At 43.9% G+C, this 26796-nt stretch overlaps 2 protein-coding genes across 6 annotated transcripts in view; one reads left to right on the forward strand and one right to left on the reverse strand.

Moving 5' to 3' along the window:
* Window positions 1-7860: 7860 nt before the first annotated feature.
* Window positions 7861-24933, forward strand: NPHS2 (NPHS2 stomatin family member, podocin). 4 transcript variants are annotated; one of them, XR_004973405.1, is made up of 10 exons: window positions 7861-8180; window positions 10389-10492; window positions 12097-12169; window positions 12302-12412; window positions 13242-13324; window positions 16126-16329; window positions 18659-18714; window positions 20100-20178; window positions 21340-21809; window positions 24820-24933. XR_004973405.1 is itself a non-coding variant. In XM_036344537.1 (9 exons), the coding sequence occupies exons 1-9, from the start codon at window positions 7895-7897 to the stop codon at window positions 21616-21618; spliced, it is 1275 nt and encodes a 424-aa protein (XP_036200430.1). In that variant the 5' UTR covers window positions 7861-7894; the 3' UTR covers window positions 21619-22436. The 4 variants fall into 4 exon arrangements, 3 of the variants coding, with proteins under 3 accessions (XP_036200430.1, XP_036200432.1, XP_036200431.1); XM_036344537.1 differs by lacking the exon at window positions 24820-24933 and having other exon boundaries at window positions 21340-22436; XM_036344539.1 differs by lacking the exons at window positions 21340-21809; window positions 24820-24933 and adding an exon at window positions 21198-21333.
* Window positions 24934-25513: 580 nt separating this feature from the next.
* The window catches only part of AXDND1 (axonemal dynein light chain domain containing 1), a 58884-nt gene continuing 57601 nt past the window's right edge, over window positions 25514-26796 (reverse strand). For both annotated transcript variants that reach the window (XM_036344535.1, XM_036344534.1), the window contains one exon: window positions 25514-25651. In XM_036344535.1, the coding sequence (XP_036200428.1) occupies window positions 25566-25651 (86 nt within the window). In that variant the 3' untranslated portion in view covers window positions 25514-25565. The remainder of the gene's footprint in view (window positions 25652-26796) is intronic.

Consider the following 26796-nt stretch of genomic DNA (forward strand, 5'->3'; position numbering starts at 1 on the left):
GCTTAAAACGACCAATAAGTGAAATACAAACAAGGGAGTTTTACAAGTGTTGAAGGCAGCCCTGACCAGTTTGGCTCGGTGGCTAGAGCATCGGCCTGTGGACTCAAGGGTCCCAGGTTCGATTCCGGCCAAGGGCATGTACCTTGGTTGTGGGCACATCCCCAGTAGAGGGTGTGCAGAAGGCAGCTGATCGATGTTTCTAACTCTCTATCCCTCTCCCTTCCTCTCTGTAAAAAATCAATAAAGTATATATTTTTTAAAAAAATGTCGAAGGCAGAGGCAACATCATGGGACGCCTCTGAAACTTGCGCTTCGCCAAGCCAGGACCCCCCTCCCCCACCCGCAACTCAAACTCAAAGTCTCAATAAACCTCCAACAGGGTTTTCACCCACGTGTGTCTCCAGGAATCTCTGCCAGTGGCCCCTGTGTGCGAGGTCCGAGTTCTGCAGCCTTAACTCGGGTCTCCCTAGAGTCCATCCACTCGGAATGGACGCTGGGAACCAGGACTGGGAACGAGGCCCACGCCACGCCGCCTGCCCTCGGGATAAAGACACTCTCACCCCGGACACTTTCTCCAGCCCAGACCCTCCAGGGGCTCCCGCTGCCTCTCACCGACTCCCCGGCGCCCGCCCCGTCCCACTCCGCGGGGTGAGCGGGCCCCTTCCCCGCCCCCAACGTCTCACGGACCCTGGCGCGCGGGCAGCGCTCCTTCCACCTGTTCGGGGCTGCGCACCACCAGGGCGCAGAGGCCCCGGGAGGGGCAGGAGGACCCCCCTCCGCAGCCTGGCCTCGAGTGGCCGCCACTCACCCGTCTGGCCCCGGCGCTGCCGCCGTTGTGGGCGCGCAGGGTCCGAGGCGCTGGGTCCGACGGAAGAGCGCGCTGGAGGCGGCCCGCGCGCTGCGCGCCTGCGCACCGCAGCCCCACGGACGCCGCCGCCGCTCCGGCGCCACGTGCCAGCCCGAGGGCGCGCGCCCCGGGGACGGTTGGGCAGGGCTGACCGCTCCAGGGTCCGATCCGGGGCCTGCCCCAGTGGCGGGGCCGCTAGGACCGACTCCCAGGAGCGTCATGGCTGCCTTCTGGGGTGGCCGGGGCCTACCTTCTTGGACGTGGTTGCTAGATGCAAGGTGGGAATGAGAACCTCTCCAACTGCCGCCGTCCTGCCCTGGGGCCGGGCAGCCGGAAGGAGAAGGTGCAGAGGTTTAACCCTGGGTGGGCCTCAGAATCACCGGTGGGGCTTGTTTAAGAGGGGCGGGGAGTGCGGGGTGGGGGTGGGGGGTGTGCGGGGAAGATGTCCGGGTCTGATCAGCAGATGCTGATTCAGTGGGTGCAGGTCTGTTAGGGATAATCGCAGGCAATTTTGATGCTTCGGGGAGAATCGCTGCAGAGCTAGAGGAATGCCCGGGGTGAGGAGGGCTTCCTGAATGAGGGAACATTCCAGGTGCCACTAGGGATAAAGGAGTTGGGAAACTAAAGATGAAGATGTACTTGGGAAACTAACCTAGGGATGCATTTATTGGATAGGTGGAATGAGCCAGATTTACTAGTATAAGGTCCTTGAAAACCAGAAAAGAGTAGAATAGAGAGGCATAACCTATTACCTTAAAATGGAAAGATAACCAAGGAATTTGAATCAAGAAGGAAATCTGAGCACACACATGTACCTTACCTTCTATCAAAAATTCCAGAGCATAATAAATCCAAAAGAAACCCCAGAGAACAAACTGTTCCATGAATGAGCCAGGAATATTGAAGAATCCCTTAAAGACAGAAAATAGGAATGATGAAATGATGAGCTGGTATACAGCAGAATGGATAGAGCTAAATAGCAAATAAAAAGAAAAATGATGAGATGGGAAGAATGGATCCAGACATTGCAACATCTGAATGACAGGTGTTACAGAAACAACAGAGAATGGTGGTGAGGGTTGGGGATTTAAAAAGAAGAAAATGTCCCAGATTTGAAGAAAAAGACAAATTTTCAAATTAAAAGGACCCACTAAGTCCTTGGAATACTAGAAACTAATGAAATAGGTTACCTATAAAGCAATGGAAATTAGATTGCCATTGGGTTTCTCAAATGACGCAATATTTTCAAAGCTGAAACTGAAATCCTATATCCAGCCAATTCCATATTGAAGTGGGAGAAAAGACATTCTCAGCTATGCGAGGATTCAGAAAATTTATCATCTCACTGGAGAATGACTACTGCGAAATGAATTGGGAAAAACAACATTACCCCAGATTCTCATCCCCAATCATCTGAGATAACAGGTAACACATATCGAACATTTACTACATGCTCTTTACATAAATTATCTAATTTCCCAGTTACACTGTGGGAAGATACAATTATGATCCCCATTTGAAAGTGAAGAGACTGATGTACAGACATAAACTAGGATATAACAAAAAGTGATAGGCAATAAACTTACCTTGAAAAAAGATAAGTTTTTTCAAACTTATGCTTGGAAAAAAAGAGGATTTTCAAAAAAAAAAAAAAAAAAAGATTTTCTGGAGCTAAATCCCAGATCAATAACCGCAAACCAAGTGTCAGGGTAGTTTGGGTTGCTTCAATAAGAAGACCCCATTTGGAAGAGGCCCTGCAATTGGAGCCCTCACTTGGGTTTACCATAATGCACTGTCATTCATTCTCCATGACCGGCAGTCTTTTGTGGTGACTGACCTGGGAAATGAATGGGAATGAGGTGGGAACGGTCACACCGGCATCTTTCACACCGTTGATGGTCACACCTCTGCAATTCTTCAGGTATGTGGTAATGCTTTTGGTGTATTATTTTGGCACTCCGGTTGGCATTTTCTACCAGAATAGCCCTTACTCAATGAGTGAACTCGGCAATGAAGAAATTCTGTCAGTTGCTAAGATGACCTATTTTAGCTATTCACTTGTCAAGTAGGGTACATAACCATAAGATGCATTCAGTACCACCAGCCCTACCCAAAGGTGAACTTGGGCCAGAATTCAGTTATCACCTAACCCCTATATAAGCTCAGAATGTGGATGGCAAACCATGACATTTTGGTACCAGAAATTAGTGATAGTCTGTGAGCAGTTTGGGTACTTTCTTCTCTCCAGAGCAGTTATCCATAAGGGATCACACAAGGTCTTTGGGGAAAGGCTGGGACAAAAGTTTGTAGTACTGAGGTGTTTTAGCAACATCCTTCTTTAAGAATATCTGGGCTACGCTCAAGAGGCTCTGGGTCTGGGATCTGAGTTAGCTCTGTGAATGGGGTGACAAGTCATGTCGCTCACTCTTGAGATGCCTTGGTTCCTAGACCTAGAATTGTGTTTTCTTGGGTTTTTTGCTTTTTGTTGTTACACTGAGTTAAGTTCATTCCTTGGATCCTACAATTAACCACAACCAGAGAGCTCTGTGAGTCAAGAGTCAAGACCAGGGGACCTCAAACTTTTTAAACAGGGGGCCAGTTCACTGTCCCTCAGACCATTGGAGGGCCGGACTATAGTTTAAAAAAAAAACTATGAACAAATTCCTATGCACACTGTACATATCTTATTTTGAAGTAAAAAAACAAAATGGGAACAAATACAATATTTGTATTTGCATGTGGCCCGCGGGCCGTAGTTTGAGGACCCCTGATCAAGACCATCGTGTTTTCCACCCTGCTGCCTATATGATGACTAGAGCCCATTTTCTTCTGGTAATTAACTGTCTCCACCTGGCCTCCTCCCCTCCCTGCTTGCATTGGGGAGTATATTTCAACTGCAGCTGCTCCTACCAACATTCCTGCCTTAGAAAACAGCCAGTAAGGAGAGAGAGAGAGAGAGAGTGTGTGTGTGTGTGTTTAAGCTTCTGAAACTTTAATATATGCCTCATGACAAGAATGAGAGACTCTTGAAAAACCTACTGAGGAATGAGTGAGGATTGAAAAAAACACACAAAAAACACATTGTCGCATCCACCTGCTCTGGAACCACATGTTGAGAAACCAATGTCATAGAGGTTCAACAAAAGTGTCATTTCTATACTCCATTTAAAGCAGCCCCTTGTCACTCCCATACTCTGGTTGATTTTTCTTAAGAGCACTTGACCTACTTGATATTATGTATTACATACAATTTTAATGTCAATTATACCTCAATAAAGTGGGTAAATAAATACATAAGCAAATTAAAAATTTTTTAATTGTGTGAACATGTTTCTTATCAACAGTAACAAAAATTTAAAGAGCTTATCATTAAAAATCCTTGATTAGACATTTCATGTAGCCATTTCAAACATGAAATTATTTTTGTGGAAGCTTGAGATTTTTTCCTCATTTAAAGTGTAATTTTTGACTTATGTAACATTAATGTCAGGTGAACAACATAAGGATTCGATATTTGCATATGTTGCAAAATGATCACCATAGTAAATCTAGTTAACATCCACCCATACATAGTTACAAAAACGTTTTTCTTGAAATGAGGACTTTTAAGGTCTCTCTCAGCAACTTTCAAATATGCAGCCCAGATGCTTGAGGTCAGTACAATTAGGGAAACTGGCTCTTCCAGAGCTGCCTACAGTTATAACTAACTGCTCTGCCTATAAAGGTAGAAATTTCCATCTTTCTCAAGTCCTCACCCTGTCTCCCATGACCCCATGTAGTCACCAAATTCTATTGATTCTCCATCCTATCTAATAAAAGGGTAAAATGCAAATTAACCATCACTCTGTCACAAAGATGGTGGTGCCCATAGCCGCAAGATGGCACCCAGTCCCCTCAGCCCTGCCAGAGTTCCCCAGTCCTGGGGGGAGCAGCCACTGAGAGCGGGCAGCATGAGCGGCCTGGTGGAATGCTTGCTTTGTCACCGCGGTGATGAGGCAAGCATCCCCCCCCAGCCACGGAGGGCTTCTGGGCCGCGGAGAGCCTCTGGGCAGTGGGTGCGGAGTGGCCAGGCCCCGCAGAGAGCAAAGAACCACGGGGAGTGGGCCTAAGCCGTCACGGCTCTCGGCTTGAAGAGGGCTTCCCTGAGGGCTCCCAGATTGGAGAGGGTGCAGGTGGGGCTGAGGGCCCCCCCCCCATGCACGAATTTCATGCACTGGGCCTCTAGTCTCAGAGATATTTTGTGAATCCAAGCCATCTCCACTGCAAAGCCTTGGATCTAGCTCTCATCAGTATCAGTTTCCTGGGCCATTGCTGTGCCCTCCTCGTTGGTCTCTTTGCCATCTACAAATCGAGAAAGTCAAAGTCAAATAGAAAAAAAAGTCAAATTTAAGTCTCCTTAGTTTCTTACAGCTCTAAAATAAGATTTGCAATTTTATTGAGTGACAATGAATTCCAGCCTTTTCATTAATTCATATAAATCAATATTCACTCCTTTATCCAAATGGATATAACATTTCAAAACAATAAGTGAAATAAGTATAATTTTTAAAGCCATGAAATCTTTGATGACCTTTTGTCTCAGAAACAAACCTTAAAGTCAACAAATTTAATTGTTCCTCCCCTTCTAATAACCCCATAACGTCAGTCTCTTAACAAATCCAAACAAGAAGGAAAGTATTAAGAGTTTTAAAATGTCAACATACAATATTTTCAACAAAGGGATGACCAACATTAATTAAAAAGGAATCTGAAAGAAAACAGCAACATCATAAGAGTAGATGAGGCCAGCCAGCTAGAGACTCATGTTGCTGCCTCAGCACTCCCCACCTCCCGCCCTCTCAGAGATGCTGTGCTGACCTTTTTACCATGGAATGCAATGCGCTTTCTCAGCATCATTGTCATTTACAATCCCAACAGGCCTGTGTTATAAGCAGGTGCTTGTATCGATTGCTGTTAATATAAGGATATAAAAAATGAAGAAATGATTACGTACCTTGTCAGTGGTCCTACAGCACAAGAGACTGAGAACAAACACCCAATGCAGGGCCTTTTCGCACCAGTTTTTCTTCTGCAAGAAAGCCCTCTATCTTATTGGGAGACGGTACAGTTTTGAGAGCATTATTTATCCAGATACCTTGCCAATTCTTGGAGTAGAAATTGAGGTGAAATTTTGGTTCAAGAGTTTAGGACTCTAGATCAAATTAATTTGTAACAAAGGCTGAGAAAAAAGATATCAGTAAATGCTACCAACAGTTTCATACTTTTTCACACGGGGAAATCTTTACAGGATGATAAACTAGCTATGTACAATGGCAGCTATGAATTTGAGCAAATACTAAATAACCATGGTACTTTTCCCTCTGTGGGCCAAATGCAGCCTCAGAATTTTTCTCATTGTGCTGCTCTCGGCAGGAGCGTTCATTGAGGCAGGCACAGGAGAGGAAACATTTGTCCTCCCTTAGGGAACCCAGGCAATAAAAAGGGTTAGAGAGTAAAAACCACATCTATTCAACTTGCTTTATTACTAATCTTTTAATTACTCTATTCCCAGTAGCCTAAACTTGGAATCTATGGAAGAAAGTAGTGGCATGGTTTTTCCAAACCCTTTGGTGTTACTTTAGGTTCTCATTCTCTAGTAAGATTTTTGAGAGAGGGAAAAAAAACTATGTACTGCTGTGTGAACTCAAATATTGAAAAAGATAAGTGAACGTTATTTCTACCATCATGTGATCTGAGCTATTTGAGTAGAATCATAAATCTTGATTTGTACGATTACCTAGACCAACCTTGAATTCAGTGTGAAACAGATTATGTATAGAGAGTAAAAGAGAAGCTTATTCATTGTTTCAAGCTCCTGGGCAGAGAGTGTGTCGGCTCCCAGGTCTGCTGCCCGATGGAGCACTGTCAGGGAACCTTGGCATCGCGAAACTCCTGCCTTCAGCAAGGAAGCAGGAGAACAGGCGTCGTCAAGGACAAAAGTGTCCCTCCCCTAAAAACAAGTTTAATCAGATCTCTTCCCTCCTGAGGCCCTTCAAGAAGCATGACGCCATCAACAGGCTCAAGCCCTAGTAAAGATAATCCTACATACTAAAAGGGTAATATGCAAATTGACCCTAACAGCAGAACCACTGGGAACGACCGGTTGCTATGACCAGCACTGACCACCAGGGGGCAGAAGCTCAATGCAGGAGCTGCCCCTGGTGGGAAGTGCACTCCAAGAGGGGGAGCTTAGGCTCAACACAAGCCGGGCTGATGTGGGAGCCTCTCCTGCCTCCTTGGCAGCGCTAAGGATGTCTGACCGTGGCTTAAGCTGGCAGGTGGACATCCCCGGAGGGGTCCCGGACTGTGAAACGGCTCAGGCTGGGCTGAGGGACCCCCTAAGGGCACCTAAGTGCACGAATTTTCATGCACCAGGCCTCTAGTAAATTAATAAAAATAAAACATAAGTGTGTGTGTGAGAGAGAATAGAGATCCGAAAGACTTCCTTTCCCCTTTTTAAAATCTAAATCCTCCCAGGAGTAGTGCAAACACCATTACCAGTCAAAGCATTTGCAGAAAGATCAGGGCCAGGACGTGAAATAAATTAGGGGGCGGGGAAGAGCTTGGGGAGGACCCCAAGGGGGAGCCAGGACGGCTTGGGGAGACGTTTCTAACTTTACCTTCAAGTTACCCGACTTGGACGGCTTGTTCCCTCAAGCTCGCCAGCAGTGCCGAGGCCCCTAAGCAGAGGCCTTCACGGCCCCGCCCGGCATGTCAGGTGCATGGTCCACAGGAAACACATTTTAAACACCGCGACCCGGCTCACGGGCTTCGCACACTCACTGCGGAAAGTCACACCCGTCGGCGGGCGCGTCCATAGCTCCTCTGAGCAGCCGCTGCCCCGGCCACCAGGAGCGAAGCCCCCGCCCGGCGGCGACCCTCCCCGGGCCCCGCCCTCCCCCCCACCCCCACCCCCACCCCCCGCCCCGGTCCCCGTTCAAGACCGTCCCCCAGGGACACGCCGAAGGCGACTCTGCAGGGACCGCGCTCCCGCCGGCAGCTCGGAGGATGGACAGGAGGGCGCGGAGCTCCTCCCGAGAGGCCCGGGGGAGTGGCGGCGGGGCCCCCCGCAAGGAGAACCGGAGGGCGAAGGCGGAGCGGGGCGGTGGAGGCCGCGGGCGCCGGGATGCGGGGCGCGAGCGGCGGGACGTCGGGCAGGAAGGGAGCCCCCGGGAGACCCGCGCGCCCGCGGCTGCCGTGGCAGCCACCGTGGTGGACGTGGATGATGTGCGGGGCTCCGGCGAGGAGGGCACCGAGGCGATGGCGCCGCTGGAGAGCGAGCGGCCTGAGGAAGGTACCGCGGGCAGGTTGGGGGCCCGGGAGCGAGAGCGGCCTTTCCAAGTGGCAGCCGAGGGATGTCAGATACAGTGGAATGCGCCTCCATGCCCCGAGCCACCGAGGCCAGGGCCTGGAAGACACCCCCACAAGGGGCAGCTGCCAAATGCATCCGAAGAAATACAAGTAACATCAACTAAATACCGTGGATCTCCAGAATGGGGAGGTCGGAGGGAGTGTGGTCTGGGTTAGGGACCAATGCACACGGCAAAGAAACCCTGCCGCTGGGTTTATGGCCACGGAAGAGTTTACGGGCACCTCATCTAAGTGAAGACGTGCACGGGCTGGTGGCTCCGGGCAACTATTCAACTTATTTTTCCATCCTCACTCCCACCCTTCAATCCCACGGAAACGCATGCTGAAGCCTCTTTGGGATGATCACTTTTCTAAAAGTAGAGGGAGCAGAGCCACGTAGAGAAGAGCCAGACCCGAGTTTAAATCTCAGCTCAGCCGCTGGCTACCCATGTGCTCATTCATAGGCACCCGGGATGGCGGCAGGACCTGGCCCAGAGGGTAGCTGTGAGGATGAAAGGAGATGAGGCACCGTGCACAAAGCCTGGCTCAAGGAACACATTCCGTTAAAACAGGATCCCTGCAAGCTGCAAGAGAGCAAAGTCAGATGGAAGGAGGGAATCACAGGGAAAGTTGTCTGTTTGGCTTCTTCGGGGTGAAGCAACCATTAGGAACAAATGTATCTGCTTCCAATTTTTTTTTTTTTTAATGAACAAAAGAAAAACTATTCCACTTTAAGTGTAGGATAAAGCTTAAAGGAAATTAAGTAAGGAATAGTTGCATTATATTGTTTTCTGCTGGCTAGGAAATTGTAACATTTCCTAGTTACCAGCAATGCCGTACATGCTGGAGCTGTTTTGTCCACCTGATGCCCTTTCGTCAGCCAGAAACGTCCAGTCATTAAATGGTTGTTGAGTTCACTGCTATAGTATTGCTGAGAATGGAGTCTTGTATGTGGTTCAGGCTACAACGTAGAGGGAGCCACGGAAGGAAGCCTAGGTGTTTTACTGAGTAGTGTCATTCCCATCTCACAGATGAGGGAAAATGCTGAGGACTTGGTAACTTGCCCAAGACCTGCAGCTGGGAGGTGGAGATGCCTGAATTCTAGAGTAAGACAGTCTGATGGAAAAGCTCCTCCTTGCCCGCGCTGCCCCTGATTTCTGGTCATGGTCCCAGCATTGCCACGGACCAGCTGTGGCCTTGGGCAAGCAGTTTCATCTGTGTGGACTTCGTTCAAGTGACTAGAGCCTGGGGCCCTACGCAATGGATGAGAAGTCTCATTGAGGATGAGGCGGCCTTGCTGAGCCCTTGTCGGGGAGGTTTCGATGGCTCCCAGGAGGAAGGGGAGCAAGAAGCAGCAACATCCACTCCTCTGCCTCCCTTAGCCCACACTCCCCCTTCCAGGCTACTTAAGATTTAGGAGAAAGGACAGAACGCATCTCTTTACTAAAATGCTGGGGATTCTTGGGCTATGTCTTATCTAAAGGCTCTTCCTACTTTAACATTTAATGGTTCACTAGTCATTTAAACAAATCGGATATTCAAGGAACTGATTCCAAGAGAATATTTTGTGAGCAAATCTTTAAGTTAGGTTTTGGGTATAGATACTAGTATTAGTTTCCTGTTCATATCTTTAATTACTGTGTGAAGGAATTTTGAGGCCTTTCTTTACTTATAAAATATAATTTTGTCTGTATGTGCATTTATTTGTTTTTACTTGGCATGGTTACCACTGTAAGTGAAATATTTTTATTTACTAATTAAATATGGCAATAACACTGTTATTGCTCTTAAGGAAGAATAAGAAGAAAAAAGGCTAGCATGATGTCAATGGAGCAGCATTTTCCAAAGTATATTACATGAGAAATAAACTCCATAGAACATAATTTCCTTGGAGAAAACATTGCCTGGTCAAATGTTTGGGAAACACAATTCTGCCTTTTCAGGGGCCTGCTCCACCTTCCATAGGCCCACATGGCCCTTCACACAGACAGTAGCCTAGCCCTGTGAACTGACTTCGCTGATACCCAGCTTATTCTAATATTCCCATGGAAGTCTACAAACTGTTCTGACCCTAATACCAAGGTCTGGACAACACATGCTAGTCAGTGAAGATGGTGAAGTTTTAATATACTCCTTCTTCTTCTTTTTGAAGGTACCAAGTCTTCTGGGTTAGGGGCCTGTGAGTGGCTTCTTGTCCTCGCATCCCTGCTCATCATCATCGTGACCTTCCCTTTTTCTGTCTGGTTCTGCATAAAGGTGAGATCCTTTAATCTCCTGAAGCCTCTCACTAACTACATCATGCCCACTTTTACTTCTGTGTTTTGATAAGGGCTGTCTGCTCCGCATGGAATGCCCTCCCCACTCACCTCCCAGGAGAGCACCTACTCCTTTAAGACATTGCTCACATGTAACTGTGAAGACTTCCTTGACTTCCCCAGACTGTCATTTCCTTCCTCGTGCTCTGGTGTCACTCTGCTTCGACACCCATTCTAGCACTTACCACATGTATAGTATTTTTTGACACCCCATCTCTCTGATTAGATGGAGAGCCCCTTCAACACAGGGGCTACACCTAGGTCATCTGCCCTCTGTAACACAAATGATGCCATTGTAATAACCTGGCTATTATTTAACAGGAAAGGAAAAAAGGGAAGACTAGACAGACTACATATAATAAGCATGCCATTTATACAGCTTTGCCAAAAAGCTGCCTTTAACATTCTCCAAGTCTGTTCCCCACTGATTGATGGGGGATGGGACTAGACAAAGGCAGTTTAGATACATGCCCAGTAAGGTCTGAGTGACATGGGAGGGTGCCTGCCCGTCTGCCAGTCATACTTGGGAACAAATTAGTGGCCAGAATGGAGGAGAATTTGTGACTCACTGGCATTACTTTTTCTTTAAACGCTTGGCAAAATTCCCTAGTGAAGCCATCTAATCATGGATTTTTCTTAGTGTGAAATTTTTAAACTACTAATTTAATCTCTTCTAGTTCTTTTCAGTTTTTGTTTTTCTTCTTAAGTCAGTTTTGGTAGTTTGTGTATCTGTAGGATTTTGTCCATTTCATCTAAGTTATCTAATTTGTTGGTGTATAGTTCATAGTATTTTTTCTTATAATATTTTTTATTTCTTTAAGGACAGTAGTGATGTCCCTGTATCATTCCTCTTTAATTCCTGGTTTTAGCAATTTGAGTCTTCTTTTTTATTGGTCAGTCTAGATAAATATTGGTCAATTTTGTTGATGTTTTCAAAGAACCAACTTTTGGTTTTGCTGATTTTCTCTATTGGTTTTCTCTTCTCTATTGCATTTATTTCCACTCTAATCTTCATTAACTTATTTCTTCTTGCTTTAGGTTTAGTTTGCTCTTCTATTTCCAGTGTCCTAAGGTAGAAGATTCAGGTATTATTTTGCAATACTTCTCACAATTTGAAACAAAATGTAAGAACTGGTATTAAAATATACTCCCTCTTTCTGTTGAGACATATAAAAGCTAATCATACAGAAGTCACAGAAAAATACAAGATTGAACATGCTGTGGAAAACATGCTCTGATTTCTTTGAGTTAGGGACTATCAAACATTAGTGGAAGCATTATTATTATTATTTTTAGATAATCATGGCTCTTTAATAAAAATTCTGTTCACAGGCTCAAAAATGAACACGGCCAATATAGGTTTTTTTATTGGTTTCTAAAATTCTACACTTACTGAATGTAGATTTTGGAAACCTACATATCTAGTTTTTTCTTGGTTCTCAAAACCAAAGATTCCTGATACTTAGCATTACTCTCATGTGAAGGCCTTAGAAGACTCTCTTTTTCTTTCTTGGCGTGATTCAAAAGTATTAAATTTGCTTTTAGGTTGTACAAGAATATGAGAGAGTAATTATATTCCGACTGGGACATCTGCTTCCTGGGAGAGCCAAAGGCCCTGGTAAGGAACAGTTTTTTAACCACCTGTAGACTTGCCAGTTTCTTCAATCCATGCATATTTGTAATATCGACCTTAGATTACATGAAATAACTTGATTCATGGTATCTCCATTTTCCAATCTGGTACTTGTAGCAAGTTTTATTAAGAAATTCTTCAGAGAGCATTACTACCAGATCACAATAACCAAGAGAGAAGATGGGAGCAGAGAACTAAATGCCAGGGCCAGGCTGGCCAGAGTAACAGGTAGGCTTAGAATCCATGTCCAGGCACCAGTTTTAGTAGAATGTGTGTATGGTCAGAGTTCTGTGAATTCTCAGAGCAAAGCTAAGCTAATTCAAAGTCGAGAGGGTCAGACCAAACTATGGGAAATAGACAAAAGTTCAGCGTCCAGGTAATAAAGTGGTCTTTAGTTGGTGGAACTGAAGAAAAACAGATTGAGCACTTCTTATATTTCAGATACTATGTAACTAACAGAGATATAAATATGAATGAGACATGGTTTCTGAATTCAAGGACCTTAAAATCTAGTGGAGCTGATGTACAGAGGTCCAAGCTGATAATGGGTACTGATAGAAGCATGGTTAGTCTGAAAGGTCTAGCAGTTGGGATTTGGATAGCCAAGCGAGCCAGGAAGGCATGAAAAGGAGCAAAGTCCCATGGTGCATATATTGGAAAGGGTCCAAATTCCAGGCCAGCTCTACAGAAGAAGGTAGAGAATAGAGATCAGACTAGAAGACATAAATCATGTTTGAAGATTCATAATCAACAGACCAAGGTGATCATACAGCCTATTTTGCCAAGGATAATCTCTGTTTATGCCTGTTGTCCTGGAGTAGGTTGTAACAGTGCTCTCTTTTCACTCTCAAAAGTGTTCCAGATTGAACAACAAATTATACAGTAACCTTAGCAACAACAGACACTACAGGGATAGTGGTGGGGTCACCCAATGGCCTGTGTGTAGTTGCAGGATAAGAAAAGCAATGAAATGTGCAGCCTGACCCCCCCAAAAGTGAACCCCAAACAGTCTCCATGCTAGCCATTCACCTGTAACTTTCTCCTCCCCCTCTCCTAGGTCTTTTCTTCTTTTTGCCCTGCCTGGACACCTACCACAAAGTTGACCTTCGTCTCCAAACCTTGGAGATACCCTTTCATGAGGTAAGCCAAATGATGGATGTTGCTTTCTCTACATTTTACAAAGCTGATCTAGGGCAAAATGACTACTTAAGATCAAAAGTAGAAAAGGAAACTAGAGATATGGACTACATCAAAATGAAAAAAATCCCGAACATCAAAGGACACAATCGACAGAATGAACAGGCACTCTATGGGATGGAAGAAAATAACATGTCTGATAAAGGGTTAATATCTAAGATATATAAAGACATCTTACAACTCAACAAGAAAGCAAACAAACAAACAAAAAAAGGACTTGCGATAGTTAATTTTTATGTATCAACTTGACTGAGCGATGGTACCTAGATATTTGGTCAGAAACAACTGGATTTTGCTGTGAAAGTACTTTTAGGTACGATTAATACTAAATCAGTAGACTTTGAGTAAGGCAGATTACATTCTATAATGTGGCTGGGCCTCACCAATCAGCTGGAGGCTTCAAGAGAAAGACTGCCTACCCCTGGAGGAGGAGAGAATTCTGCCAACAGACTGCTCTCAGGCTGGAGCGGCAACATCAACTTTTCCTTGAGTCCCCTGTTGACCTCTCCTGAAGATTTTGGACACACCAGCTGGGCTAGCATGGCTTTTTCTCAGCCTCTACAATTGTGTAAGCCAATTCCTTAAAATCTCTTCCTCTCTCTCTTTCTAGACACACACACACACACACACACACACACACACACACACATTCTATTTCTCTGGAGAGACCTGGCTAATACAGACTTGAATAGCACGTTTCGAAAGAAAATATACAAATTGTCAACAAACACATGAACAAATGTTCAAAATCACTAATCATTAGAAAAATGCAAATCAAAACCACAATGAGATACCACCTCACATATATTAGGATGGCCACCAAAGAGAAGGGAAAAAAAAGCCAGGAAATAACAAATGCAGGCATTGCAACCCTTGTGTACTATTAGTGTGTATGTGAAATGGTACCGCTGCTGTGGAAAACAGTACAGCAATTCCTCAAAAAATTTAAAACAGAATTGCCATTAGGTCCAGCAATTCCACTTCTGGGTATATACCCCAAGGAACTGAAAGCAAAAATTTGAAGAGGTATTTATATACCCATGTTCATAGCAATATTGTTACAATGGCCAAGAGGTGAAAGAAACCCAAGTGTCCATCAATGGCTGAATAAACAAAATGTGGTATATATCTATCATGGAAAATTATTCAACCTTGAAAAGTAAGGAAATTCAGACACTTACAACATCATGGATGAACCTGGAGAACATTAAGCTAAGTGAAATAAACCAGTCATGAAAAGACAATATTGTATGATTCCACTTATACTAGGTACCTAGAGTAATTAAACTCATAGAGACAGAAAGTAGAGTGGGGGGTTCAAGGGTTGGGGAGAGGAATGGAAAGTTCTTGTTTAATGGGTTTCAGTTTTACAAGATGAAAAGAGTTCTGGAGATTGGTTGTACAACAATATGAATGCAATTAACATTACTGAACTGTACACTTAAAAATGGTTAAGATGGTAAATTTGATGTTATGTGTATTTTACCACAAATAAATTTAAAAAGTAGAGATAACACCTAGATTTTCCTATTGGTAATTTAGATTTATAAGCCTTTCCTAACTGTCCCCCACTTTCAGTTTAAAGATCTTTCCTATGCTTTCTTTTGTTAAATAAAAACAGAAATTATATATATTTAAAGGCTTACTTCAGATAATAAAATGTAAAAAAGAAATAAATAAAATTTACCCCTAATCCTACTACCTATAGACAGATGTAGATATTTTGGAGTGTATCTTTTCAGACTTATGTCTGTGTGTGGTTATATTTACAGACAGGAATATATATCAAACCATACATTCCATAGTAGCATGACTTATTTATTTTTAATATATTTTAATTGATTTTAGAGAGAGAGGAAGGGAGAGAAACATCAATGACAGAAAAACGTTAACATCAATCAGCTGCCTCCAGCACGCTCCCTACTGGGGATCGAGTCCACAACCTGGGCATGCACCTTAACTGGAATTGAATCCTTACCTCTTTTTTTTTCTGAATCGTTACCTCTTGGTTCCTGGGTTGACACTCAACCACTGAGCCACACCAGCTGGCCTAGCATGACTTTTTTTTTTTACCCCAAATTTTTGTGATCATCTTTTCATATATTAGCTATGTTTCTACCCTTTTATTTTACATGGACACAAAGCATTCTAATGTATGGACATATGTACCACAATTTATAATTCCCTATTGTTGATATTAGGTTGTTTCCAATTTCTTATTACAGTAAGCAATACTGTGAATAACATCCCTGCAGCTAAATCCTTGTATGTCCTTGTGAAGGGTCTGAACATGGACATGCTGAGCACATGCGTCTGTGAGGGCACTGGGCATGCATTACCAGCCTGCCCTCTAGTGTACACCCAGCACGCAGAGCATGCACGTACTTGCCTCCCAGACCCTGCTTCTCTTGAGCACATTTTTGGGGGCATCAGTTAAAAAGACCTGATAAGCAACTGTTTTCTTCATGTAAGAAAATTCTTCCTGATTTTTTTTACAAAAATATTTACAACAGGACTCCCTTACATTGTGAATGCTTTGGCGTAGTTAATAAAAACTCCTTAATCTTCAGAAACACGTCTATTTTGAATAATGGGTAGGCCAACTACTTTTTAGCTTTTTTTCTTGCTAAAATCGCCCTTTGAGAAAATTCCCCTTGAACACATTTAGTTCCCGTTCCTTTAATCTCGAACAGGAAAGGAGTCCAAGAATGAGACCTGACAGCCACACCTTCTTTTCTGCGTAGGTTGTGACCAAAGACATGTTTATAATGGAGATAGATGCCATCTGCTACTACCGAATAGAAAATGCCTCTCTTCTCCTAAGCAGTCTTGCTCATGTGTCCAAAACTATTCAGTTCCTCGTGCAAACCACCATGAAGCGTCTGCTAGCACATCGATCCCTCACTGAAATTCTTCTAGAGAGGAAGAGCATCGCCCAAGATGTAAAGGTACTTCAATAAATTTAACATTGAATGTGTGGAAATATACCTTTATTTTTCATTCATTTCCTTCATTGATCATTTATTGAATCTGTCATGTGCCAGGCCTTCACTGTTGAAGGTGCTACCCCTTAAGAAACTGATAGCTAAATAAAAGATTATCAGATTGATCCTGAGCCAATCATAGTCACCAGTGTGGTGCAGGTTAGGCAGTCATTGCCATAGTTTTTGCTCTCAACCCTACTCCAGCAGCTTCAGACTCATTGTAAAGTGCCCACATAGCACAAAGTGGTGCGAGTGGGGGCTGGCGGGGTGAGGATGGGGGCTGGATGGGAGAGGTTGGTGGCATACCAAGATGATAAGGAATGTCTCCTGGGAGCTGTCTAGTTGGGGAAACAAAGTTAAACAATGGTAAGTTCAAATCAGACTTTCAGATAAAAAGATGTCACAGACCCTTACATGATTAATTCCCAATCATCTAGATTTAACTGATTTTGAAATAGGGGAGGGAGAGGGAGAGAAAAGCCAGAACTGCCTCTCAAGATTGGCAAAGGCATTAAGAAGAGAGGCAAGAACAAAGCAGGATTCCAGAAAACTGACCAGTCAAATGGTAGTTACCTCCAGTGACAGAGCCTGTCATGAGGCCATGGGGCACAGAACTGAGTTAGGGGGTGATGAATCATGACTAGCTGAAAGAGGGACCTCCAACAGGAGGATCTAAGGACCAAAGGCGTTGATAATAATCGTGCTGATGGGGCCTGAGCGGACACTAATCCGAGAAAATGAAGAACCCAAATGTTTGTGAGTTGTCCCACTTGCTACTGATAAAACAGTGGTTAGCATCCTGGTTGTAAATAAAGGGAAGAATTCAGTAAACAAGAGAAGCTAAAAAGAGGGAAAGTTATAACAAGAGGGACACAGGAGAGTTGTTGCTCTGGAATGTAAAAACCATCCAAGTGTGCCCCTCCTCTGTACCTGTTCATCCGCTCTTCCTGTTCTTCCCTCCCCATTAAAGGATAAAGTCCCGACTCTTGACATTGAAGCTTGCCTTGTTACACTGAATTATACTTTATGTATTTATACGTTTGTCTTCCGGGTTATGAACTCCATATGGCAGGGGCCATGTTATTCCTCTCTCTGTCTCAGGGCCTGGCACAGGGCGATCACACAGCAGCCTGATAGTGGCTGAGTGAAGAAACAGCCCAGGTGTTGCAGCCTCACTTCTTGCTGTCCTTCCCCCGTGTGTCCGATACTCCAGCCTCCTTAGCATTCCGCCGGCTCCTTGCCTCCTCTTAGGCTGTCTCCTCCGCATGGAATACTTCCCTTTCTCCACAGGCAAAATCCTATTTGTTCTTTAAGATGCCACCTCCTCTGTGACGGCTTTTTCAACACTCCTTCCTCTCACCAAGCTCCCAAACTCGTCAGTCTTCTCAGGTTTCTCAATGCACTAAGCGTATCAGTTATCTAACAACTAAGAAATAATTAAGAAGGAAAAGAATGTGAGCCCACATGTGGAGCTCCATGCCTTGTCCACTTTTCTCCAGAACCCACAGTTCATTTTCTCCCGCCTCCCGGGACTGGACGTGGGGGAAACGCGTGCCACCAGCAGGAAGGCCGTGCAAGCACCTGTCACTGAAAGAACTTGTTATTTGGGAGAAAACTACAGACTCTGTTTCTAATAATGCATTTTAAAAGAGATTTAACAGCCGAAAAAACCGGTTTGGCTCAGTGGATAGAGCGTCGGCCTGCGGACTGAAAGGTCCCAGGTTTGATTCCGGTCAAGGGCATGTACCTGGGTTGCGGGCACATCCCCAGTGGGAGATGTGCAGGAGGCAGCTGATCGATGTTTCTCTCTCATCGATGTTTCTAACTCTCTATCTCTCTCTCTTCCTCTCTGTAAAAAATCAATAAAATATATTTTTTTAAAAAAAGCTTTTTTTTTTTTTTTAAAAAAAGAGAGATTTAACAAATACGCCATCTGTAGCATTTCCCTTTGCTTTTATGACAAATTGCCACAAGGTTGGTGGCTTTAAATCCACATCAATTTAATCTTTAACAGTTTTGAAGGCCAGAAGTCCAGAGTTAGTTTCGCTGGGCCAAAGTCAAGGTGTCAGCAGGGCTAGTGCCTAATGGAGGTTCTGAAAGGAGAATCCGTTACCTTGCCTATCTCAGCTTCTAGCGGCCGCCTGCATTTCTTAGCACTCGGCCCTTCCTCCATCGTCAAACTACACCACTCCGCTGTCTGCTTCCGTCACCACATCGTCTTTTCTTCTGTTGTCTGATCTCCCTCTGCACCACCTGGAGGCTGTCACTGACATCTCAACTCTTCCCTCTGCAGGTCGCCTTGGATTCAGTGACCTGTATTTGGGGAATCAAAGTGGAGAGAACAGAAATGTGGGTATGAAATGAACTGGGAAGAACAATATGATAAATGGAAATATTTTGGTTTTATTAAAAAAATTTTTACTTGATAAGTTATTTTCATTGCGTGAGTACGACTATAACCATAATAGCATAAATTTGGGGGAGACAAGAGAAAAAACACCTATACCTATTATCTCATAAACATAACACAAGCATTGTGACATTTGGGCAAATTACTTTCATTTTCTCTGTAAGGAATTAAAAATTTTTTTTGAGATAAAATCACATAACATAAAACTCATCTTTTAAACCACTTTCAAGTACAATGCAGTGGTTTTTAGTATATTCACAAAGTGGTGCAACCGTCACTACCAACTAATTCTAGACTATTTCCTTCACCCCAAAAACAAAGCCTGCGCCCTTAGCAGAAACTCCTCATTTTCCCTCCTCCCCAGGCCCTGATAACCTCTCTCTCTCTCTCTCTCTCTCTCTCTCTCTCTCTCTCTCTCTCTCTCTCTCCTCTCTCTGGATTTGCCTGTTCTGGCCTTTGTATATAAAGGCAGTTATACAATGTGTGGCCTCTGTGTCTGGCTTCTTTCACGTAGCATAATGTTTTCAAAGTTCACCCATGCTGTAGCATGAATTAGTACGTCATTCCTTTTTATGGTCGAATATTATTCCATTGTGTGACTAGACCACATTTTGTTTATCTTCTCATCGACTGATGGACATTTGTGTTGTTTCCACTTTGGGGCTATTATGAATAATGCTGCAATGAACATTCACGTGCAAGTTTTTATGTGAACATGTTTTCAATTCTCTTGGGCAGATACCTAGGGGTGGAATTACTGGGTCATACGGTAACTCCATATTTAACTTTCTGAGGAACTGCCAGACTGTTTTCTATCCATGTATTTTTCATTGTTGCATTTGGGGTAAAAGTAACATTTTGTTATCTTTTTTGTAATACGTTAAGTATTGTTCTTATTTGGTCAGTTCTGTGCTTTTCAAAACAATTCTCTTGTATAAACTGAGATAACTTCCCCTTATTCTTATTAGTAGTCAGGTGGCTCTTCAAGGTTTTTTTTCATTGTTCTAATTTAATAGCTGGGATTTAGATTAAACTATGTGGGGGGGAAAGGAACATAATCCATCAACACAAAATCTGTTCTCCATGGAAAGAGAAAACCATAGCTCACCTTAGCATCAGTGATAAAAAAATCTGCGCTAAGGCACTGACCCCTGAGACACACCCTTGGCCGACTGTCTGCCCAGGGATCTAGGGATGGCACTCTGTCAATCCAAATTTCCTGTGCATCGTGAAGAACAGTAGGGAAGGGGGTCAGACTGTACGGGAGCTCTGAGTGCTGAGAGCAGTGCCGCAAACCTACCTGGCTACGTTCTTTCTCTTTCAGTAAGGACGTGAGGCTGCCGGCCGGGCTGCAGCACTCCCTGGCTGTGGAAGCCGAAGCGCAGAGACAGGCCCGAGTGCGGGTGAGCCAGCACGGAGCAGGCCATCTGGCCTCCATCAAAGAGCAGGCTGTTCTTTGAGAAGCACCGGAGAATCCAAAAGGCCTGCTCATGCAGAGCATTTCCCCTTTGCTTCCTCACCTCCCATTCGTCCAGGCTCTGGGAGGAATCTGGCTTGTGCCCCCCACTCCAACCAACTCTATTAAAATTGCTAGTGTGCTTGTAGCTCCTAAATGACTAATGCAACATCTCCTCCCGCTACTCCCTCTCTCTGAGGCCATTGGTAACAGGGACCATCTCCTCCAGATTGAGTCTTGTCTTCATTCTCTCTCCCTAAAGGCCTCTCACCATACTTCATCCTTCTTCTCTTGTATTGACATCTGTCCTGGGTAATATCAGTCACCTGTTACCTACAGGTTAATGACACCCAGACCTGTCTCCCTAGCTCTGCGCAAGCTCTGGAGAGACAACCATGCTCAGGGGCCAGTTTCCTCAACACCAGAGCCAAGAGAAGGCTGTGCGACCCATAGCCTCTACCCAGACATGCCAGTGAGAAGCGAGGATGTGGCTGCCAGCAACTCCTGACTTGTGTGGGTGGAATGGGGTGATGGGAAGAGGAAAATGAGGACTGAAGGGGAGGCAGATTTCTTTTAAGGAACAGGAAGTAGGTGGAAAAACCCCTAACCACATACAAGGTTGATGACTGAGGGGAAGTGGAGGAGGACAGGGGAGGAAGATGGTCTTCAGGGCAGAGTGGAATCTAACCCTCTCTGCCCACTTTAAAGTGGCATTCAGTTGGTGAGACTGGTGTTTTTCCTTCTGAAAGGCTTCCCCATTCATTTTGCTTAGGTTGGGAACTACCCTTTCAGGATTCCATGTTTTTGCCTGGAATATTGGCCAACCTTTTCTCTATATGGCAAAATCCTTTTAACCTTTCAAGGACCACTAGACCTAACGCCCAAACACTTCACTATACTTGCCATTTGTGGCCTCAACAAATTCTGCCCTAAATTACAATTAATGGTGTAATCTGTCTTCCCTAGAGCAAGATCCTTGAAAATGAAGACCATCTGTTCTATGCTTCACAGCACCTGCCACATAATAGATGCTTGCTGAATAGTGATTAAAACTGTCCAGGAAGGAAGAAGGGAACTCACTTTGCTTTTCTTCACGTCTGTTCTCTAGATGATCGCTGCAGAAGGGGAGAGAGCCACCTCCGAGTCCCTGAGAATGGCAGCTGAGGTTCTATCAGGCACTCCGGCTGCTGTTCAGCTTCGATACCTCCACACTCTTCAGTCCTTGTTCACAGACAAACCTTCCACCGTGGTTATACCTTTGCCATTTGACATGTTAAATTTCGTGTCTTCTCCCAGCAACAGAACTCAAGGAAGCATCCCCTTCCCAAACCCTTCCAAACCTGTGGAACCATTGAATCCTAAAAGGAAAGACTCTCCCATGTTGTAAGAGGGGCGAAGGATGCTATGTGGGAACCTGCCGTGTGACAGCCACACGCCCGAGTGTTCTCACTTCCTGCCCTTTCGCTTGGTTGCCGGATAGAATGCCCTCGGAATGTATGAAGCTGCAATGCAGCAACCTGCCCACACGAGAAGACAGTGAAATCATGTAACGACCAAGAAGAGATACAACAAGTTTAAGTAGGTCATCTAGTCAGAGTAATTATGGGAACGAGCGTTAGCCAACATTCTACTTTGGAAAGAATTTTGAGTCCATATATGGCTAAACTTAGATGTGGTTCAAATGTCCTTTTTGCTGTGTGCCTTCTGGCCCCTTTGGCAATGTCTTCGCTGCTCCCGCAGCCCTTTCTACATGCGCTGATCATTGTGTTTATTACACTGTGTTGTATAATCCTGTACTTAAGATGCAGGCTTCTCTCCAACTATACTATGAACTCCTCAAAGGTACATCTTAGTTATTCTCCCCTGACCACACTCAACCTTGTACACTCCACCCCATTGTCCTCACACCTAATCCTGATACCTGCACCACAGTGACACTTAAATGTCTGAGTGAATGAGAGTAAAAGAGATATAGTTGGGCTAAATATAAATAAAGAATTTAAAAGGAATTATAAAGTTCCTTTTTTTATAAAGACTCCTTTTTGAAATATAGAAATAAAAGGACAAAAACATTTATCTGATACATGTTGCTTAAAATCGGAGGAAGCATCACTATAAATATGGGGCCAATGTATTTTCAGTATAGAATTGACCAGTTTGCGTATTTTTCAAACAGTAACATTATGTGATCTATACATACTTTGAAGTATTCTTTTCTTGTATGTATTCCCTAATACAAATACATTTATATTATATAATTGGCCTTATTTTTTATTAACTTGCCTTATACAATTAGAAATATACATCTATAGAAAAAATATTAGTCACATAAATAAGAATACTGAGATATATATATATATAGTGAATCTTCTTATAAACTTAAAAAAAATCAATAACATTATAAAACATTACTAACATGACAAAAACATGACTAAAGATCATTATGAAGAGACATATGATAGAGATGACTCTGGGATTTTCCATGTTGCTGTAGCAGAAAGAAATGGTGGTAGCTACCCCAGTGCTCACTAGTTGGTGATTTCTCTCTGTCAAAGTGCCTCTTTACTCTTCATGTTATCTGATGTCATTATTGGAGATGTCTTCCTGCTAGCCCGTGAGAACTTTAAATATTTGGCATAAAAACATCGGTAAAGGACTTCTGTTTATGAATGTTATCCCATAAACCCTGTTGAACATTGTTTCAGAGAGAAATGTATTCTGAGCTCCTAACAGTGGACCTAGAAATTTTGTTAGTATTTTATCTGTTGAAGACAGGTTGTTTTCCCACTATGTTTAAATAACAGAGACAAGGCCCCAAACCAAGGGTGCTTTGCCCATCCTGTTCTCTCTCAATCACTCCAATACTCCTTCCCTCTGCCATCCTCCTGCCCTCTACAAAAAGAACAAAAACTCCCTAGCAGTCTAATACAGCAGTGCATCATGAGGCCAACCTCAGGGTCATCTCTGTCATATGTCTCTAGGCCATCTCATCACCTCCAGCCACACTGGGATAACCACACATTCTAGCCCAACCCTGCTGTGCCCTTTGACTTGAGCCAAGCAATGAATCTTCCTAAGATTATGCAGGATTATTAGATTATTTCAGAACCTACATATGCATACTGCCATGCCAAATTCACTTATTAATATGACCATCGGCTTATAAGGTGAGTATATAATGATGATAAATTTTCAATTTTGTTTCAAAAGGCTATTTCATCCAGTTCTGAAAAATGTTTCCGAATGTTGTTAAGAGAGTCTCCCTAGTCCCTGCTCCCAAGGACCAGGCTTGGTTGTGGGGGAATGGCGGTGCAGAAAGCCATAGATCAAACAGTCTCTGGGGCAATGGGAGATTCTGAAGCAGGAAAAGCTCTAAACCATGTTCAAGTGCCAAAATAGAAAGTGTGGAATCCAAAAGGCGGTCAAATCCAAGTAGGCCAAAGCAGGTAATGAAATCTGCCAAGCCAGGAGTATGGAGCCAATGAGAGGAAAGCAAGCACGAATGAGGCAGACAGAATGGGGAAGGGGAAACTCCTGGGTGATTCCCTAGAATGTCTAACCATTAGGCTTTGCAGTTTGTTTTTGTGCACCCGCCAGGGCACCGTCATAGGTGGCCCAGCCCATTTCAAGGGCCAATGGCAATTAGAGCATTCCTGAAGCGGGAAAAATGTTTCATTACCGCTGTGTTGGCCTGTACCCATCCCAGTGTACTTTTGATTGAAGTTAGGATGACATCAAGAGTTGTTGGTCACTTTTCACCCCCTATAGATGTTCTTGATATTGGGCTGGCAGATGCTGGAATGACTAATGAAAAAAAGGAGTTATGCTGTTTCAGGTAAAAACCACAGCCAGGAACAGAACAGTGAGAAGTGAATGCCAGGATGACAATGTAACAATGGCTTGTATGGACCTTTAATAATTCCTAAGATCCCTGACGTTAACAAAAAGTATTCGGAAAAACTTATTAAGAATTCTTTGTTGCCATGTTCCTCCTCCATATTTTTGTGAATCCCAAAGTCTGAATAAAGTTTACTATGTCTTCAAAAAAAATTCTTAAGTCCCATGTAAAAGCCCCTAAATTTGTTAGTGACATCCAAGATCTGTTTGGGAAAGCCAAAGGGTACAGCTGGGTATGCACAGTAGGTGGTAACTGTACGTGTGAATCTCAGCCTTGGCTTTCATTTAACCATGAACACAGCCAACTGTCTGAAAAATTTTGTTTTCTGCCCACAGATCTAAAGAACCATCCAGTAGGCTCAGCATTTTTGAAACCCATCCCATATTTTCTTTGATGACGGCCAGGGGCAGGTCTGGCCAGGGGTTTGGCTTAAATAAGGCTGGGGTTCTAGAGTCGGGGTGGGGGTGTCTGAGGTTTAAGGAACCAGGCAAAGGTCTAAAATTTCAGGAGATAAACCCAAAGGAACACCAAATCTGTGAGCCAAAGCAGATGCAGAAATCTCACCACAGTGTTTGGAGCCAGAGAGATAAGAGCAAATCCAAGTGACCCAGGAGCAGAGAAATCGGAAGGAGCTCTTGCTATGTGACTACCCAGAACGTGCACTTGTCATTTGCAACTTATTTTTTGCAGGTTAATCCACCTCTAGTGCCTAGGAGAATCCCCGGGCACAAACAGAACAGACAAATAAGGCAATAAAAGCAAAGAATGAAGATTCTGGGTGAACCTTCAGCAACACCGGCCTCTGTGAAGGAAACCGTCTGGACATGGATGGCCTGTGGCCATTGTCAAACAATCTAGACACCCGTGCAGCAAGCTGGGGGCTCTGACACCGACCAGCTCAGTGACCAAGGGGGAGGCTTATAACCATTCTGGGCTTCAGTTTCATCTTCTGAGAAATGAGGATAACAGTATGACCCCACCTCCTTCATAGGGTTCTTGTGAAAATCAGAGAAACCATAAGATTGCCTGAGACCAGAAGAAATCTGAAAATGCTGCAGAAACCTATGAGTAATATCAGGATCTTCTCTTTTAAATTGAAAAATAATGCTTTTTATTTGTCATTCTTCTCTTCAAAAAGCATTATTTTCTTAACAGAAACAGACACTTTTCACAGACCTCTGGGAGGAAATAATTGAGGAGGCGAGCAAACTTTTGCACAAGCTCTTTTTAATCTGGGAAGTAAGCTAATATACTGATTCCCTACAGCGTCACTGTGACTTTTAAAGGAAATGTTTTTGCGTGGTTTGTCGTGGCTTTTCTCATAGCTATTACAATGGAAGCCCTTCAGTTGAGGCACAGTGTCAGCTCAACAGCACAGAGATACCTGGGTGCAATCAGGTGGGGGGGAGGGGGGGGGTGCGGCGAGGCCCAGCACGCTATGGGTGTGGCTTTGGTTTGCCCTTACTGGATTTAATCCGGATTTTGGGTTTGCCGCCCACAGTACTCCCCTTGCGTCGTGCCTCTGAAAGACAAAAGCAATTAGAATGTTACACTAACACGATCTCATGATTTACTAAAGACTTTTTACTTTATAAAGCATTTTTTTGTAAATTACCTTTACCTGAGGGTACTTTTTCCATTGATCTTTAGAGAGAATGGAAGGGAGGAAGGGAGGGAGAGAGAGAAAGAGAAACACCGATGTGAAAGTAACACATCGAATGGTTGCCTCCCGCACACAGCCTGACCGGAACCAGGAATAGAACCTGCAACCCAGGTATGTGCCCTTGACTGGGAATCGAACCCATGACCCTCCAGTGCGTGGTGCCTTACACAGGAGCCAATTCCCCTAAACTTTTCAGAGCTTCCCATCCGTTGTCCTGGGAACAGACCACAGGTTGAAGATGACAGCAAAAGTAAAAAAACAGTCTCCAATGTTGGAGATATTGAGAACTGCCTGAGGGAATATTATAGCACTCATTAGAGGTAAGAAAATAAAGAACTGGGGGGTTGTGGGGGGGCAATGGGGAGATAAAGACACATATGTAATACCTTAATCAATAAAAAAAAGAAGAAGAAACAAAAGAAAGTACTAAATGCCAAGCCCTAGCTGGTTTGGCTCAGTGGATAGAGCATTGGTCTGTAGACTGAAGGGTCCCGGGTTCAATTCTAGTCAAGGGCACATGTCCAGGTTGCAGGCTCGATCTCCACTCAGGGGCGTGCAGGAGATAGCTGATCAATGATTCTCATTATTGATGTTTCTCTCTCTCTCTCCCTCTCCCTTCCTCTCTGCAATCAATAAAAATATATATATTTTTAAAACAACTAAATGCCTTTTCCATTTAGTATAATAAAGGAGATATTTTCATCACAGAAAACCCAACAAGTACAAAAAAATAAAGATAAAATTTCCCATAAAATTCCATCAACCAGAAATAATGTCTGTCAGTATTTGGGCATATTTACTTCTGGCCTTTTTTCTAGCTTTAAAAAATAGTATTGTATGCATGCATATTAGCATAACCAATGGACACAGACACTGGGGTAGTGGGGGCTTGCCTGGGGTGGGAATGGCTGTGTGTGTGGGGGGGGGATTAATCAGGGAAAAAGGAGACATATGTAAAACAATAAATAAATAAGTAAATAAATAAATAAAATAGTATTATAATT

The sequence above is a fragment of the Myotis myotis genome, unplaced genomic scaffold, assembly GCF_014108235.1.
Source record: "Myotis myotis isolate mMyoMyo1 unplaced genomic scaffold, mMyoMyo1.p scaffold_m19_p_18, whole genome shotgun sequence".
NCBI lineage: Eukaryota > Metazoa > Chordata > Mammalia > Chiroptera > Vespertilionidae > Myotis > Myotis myotis.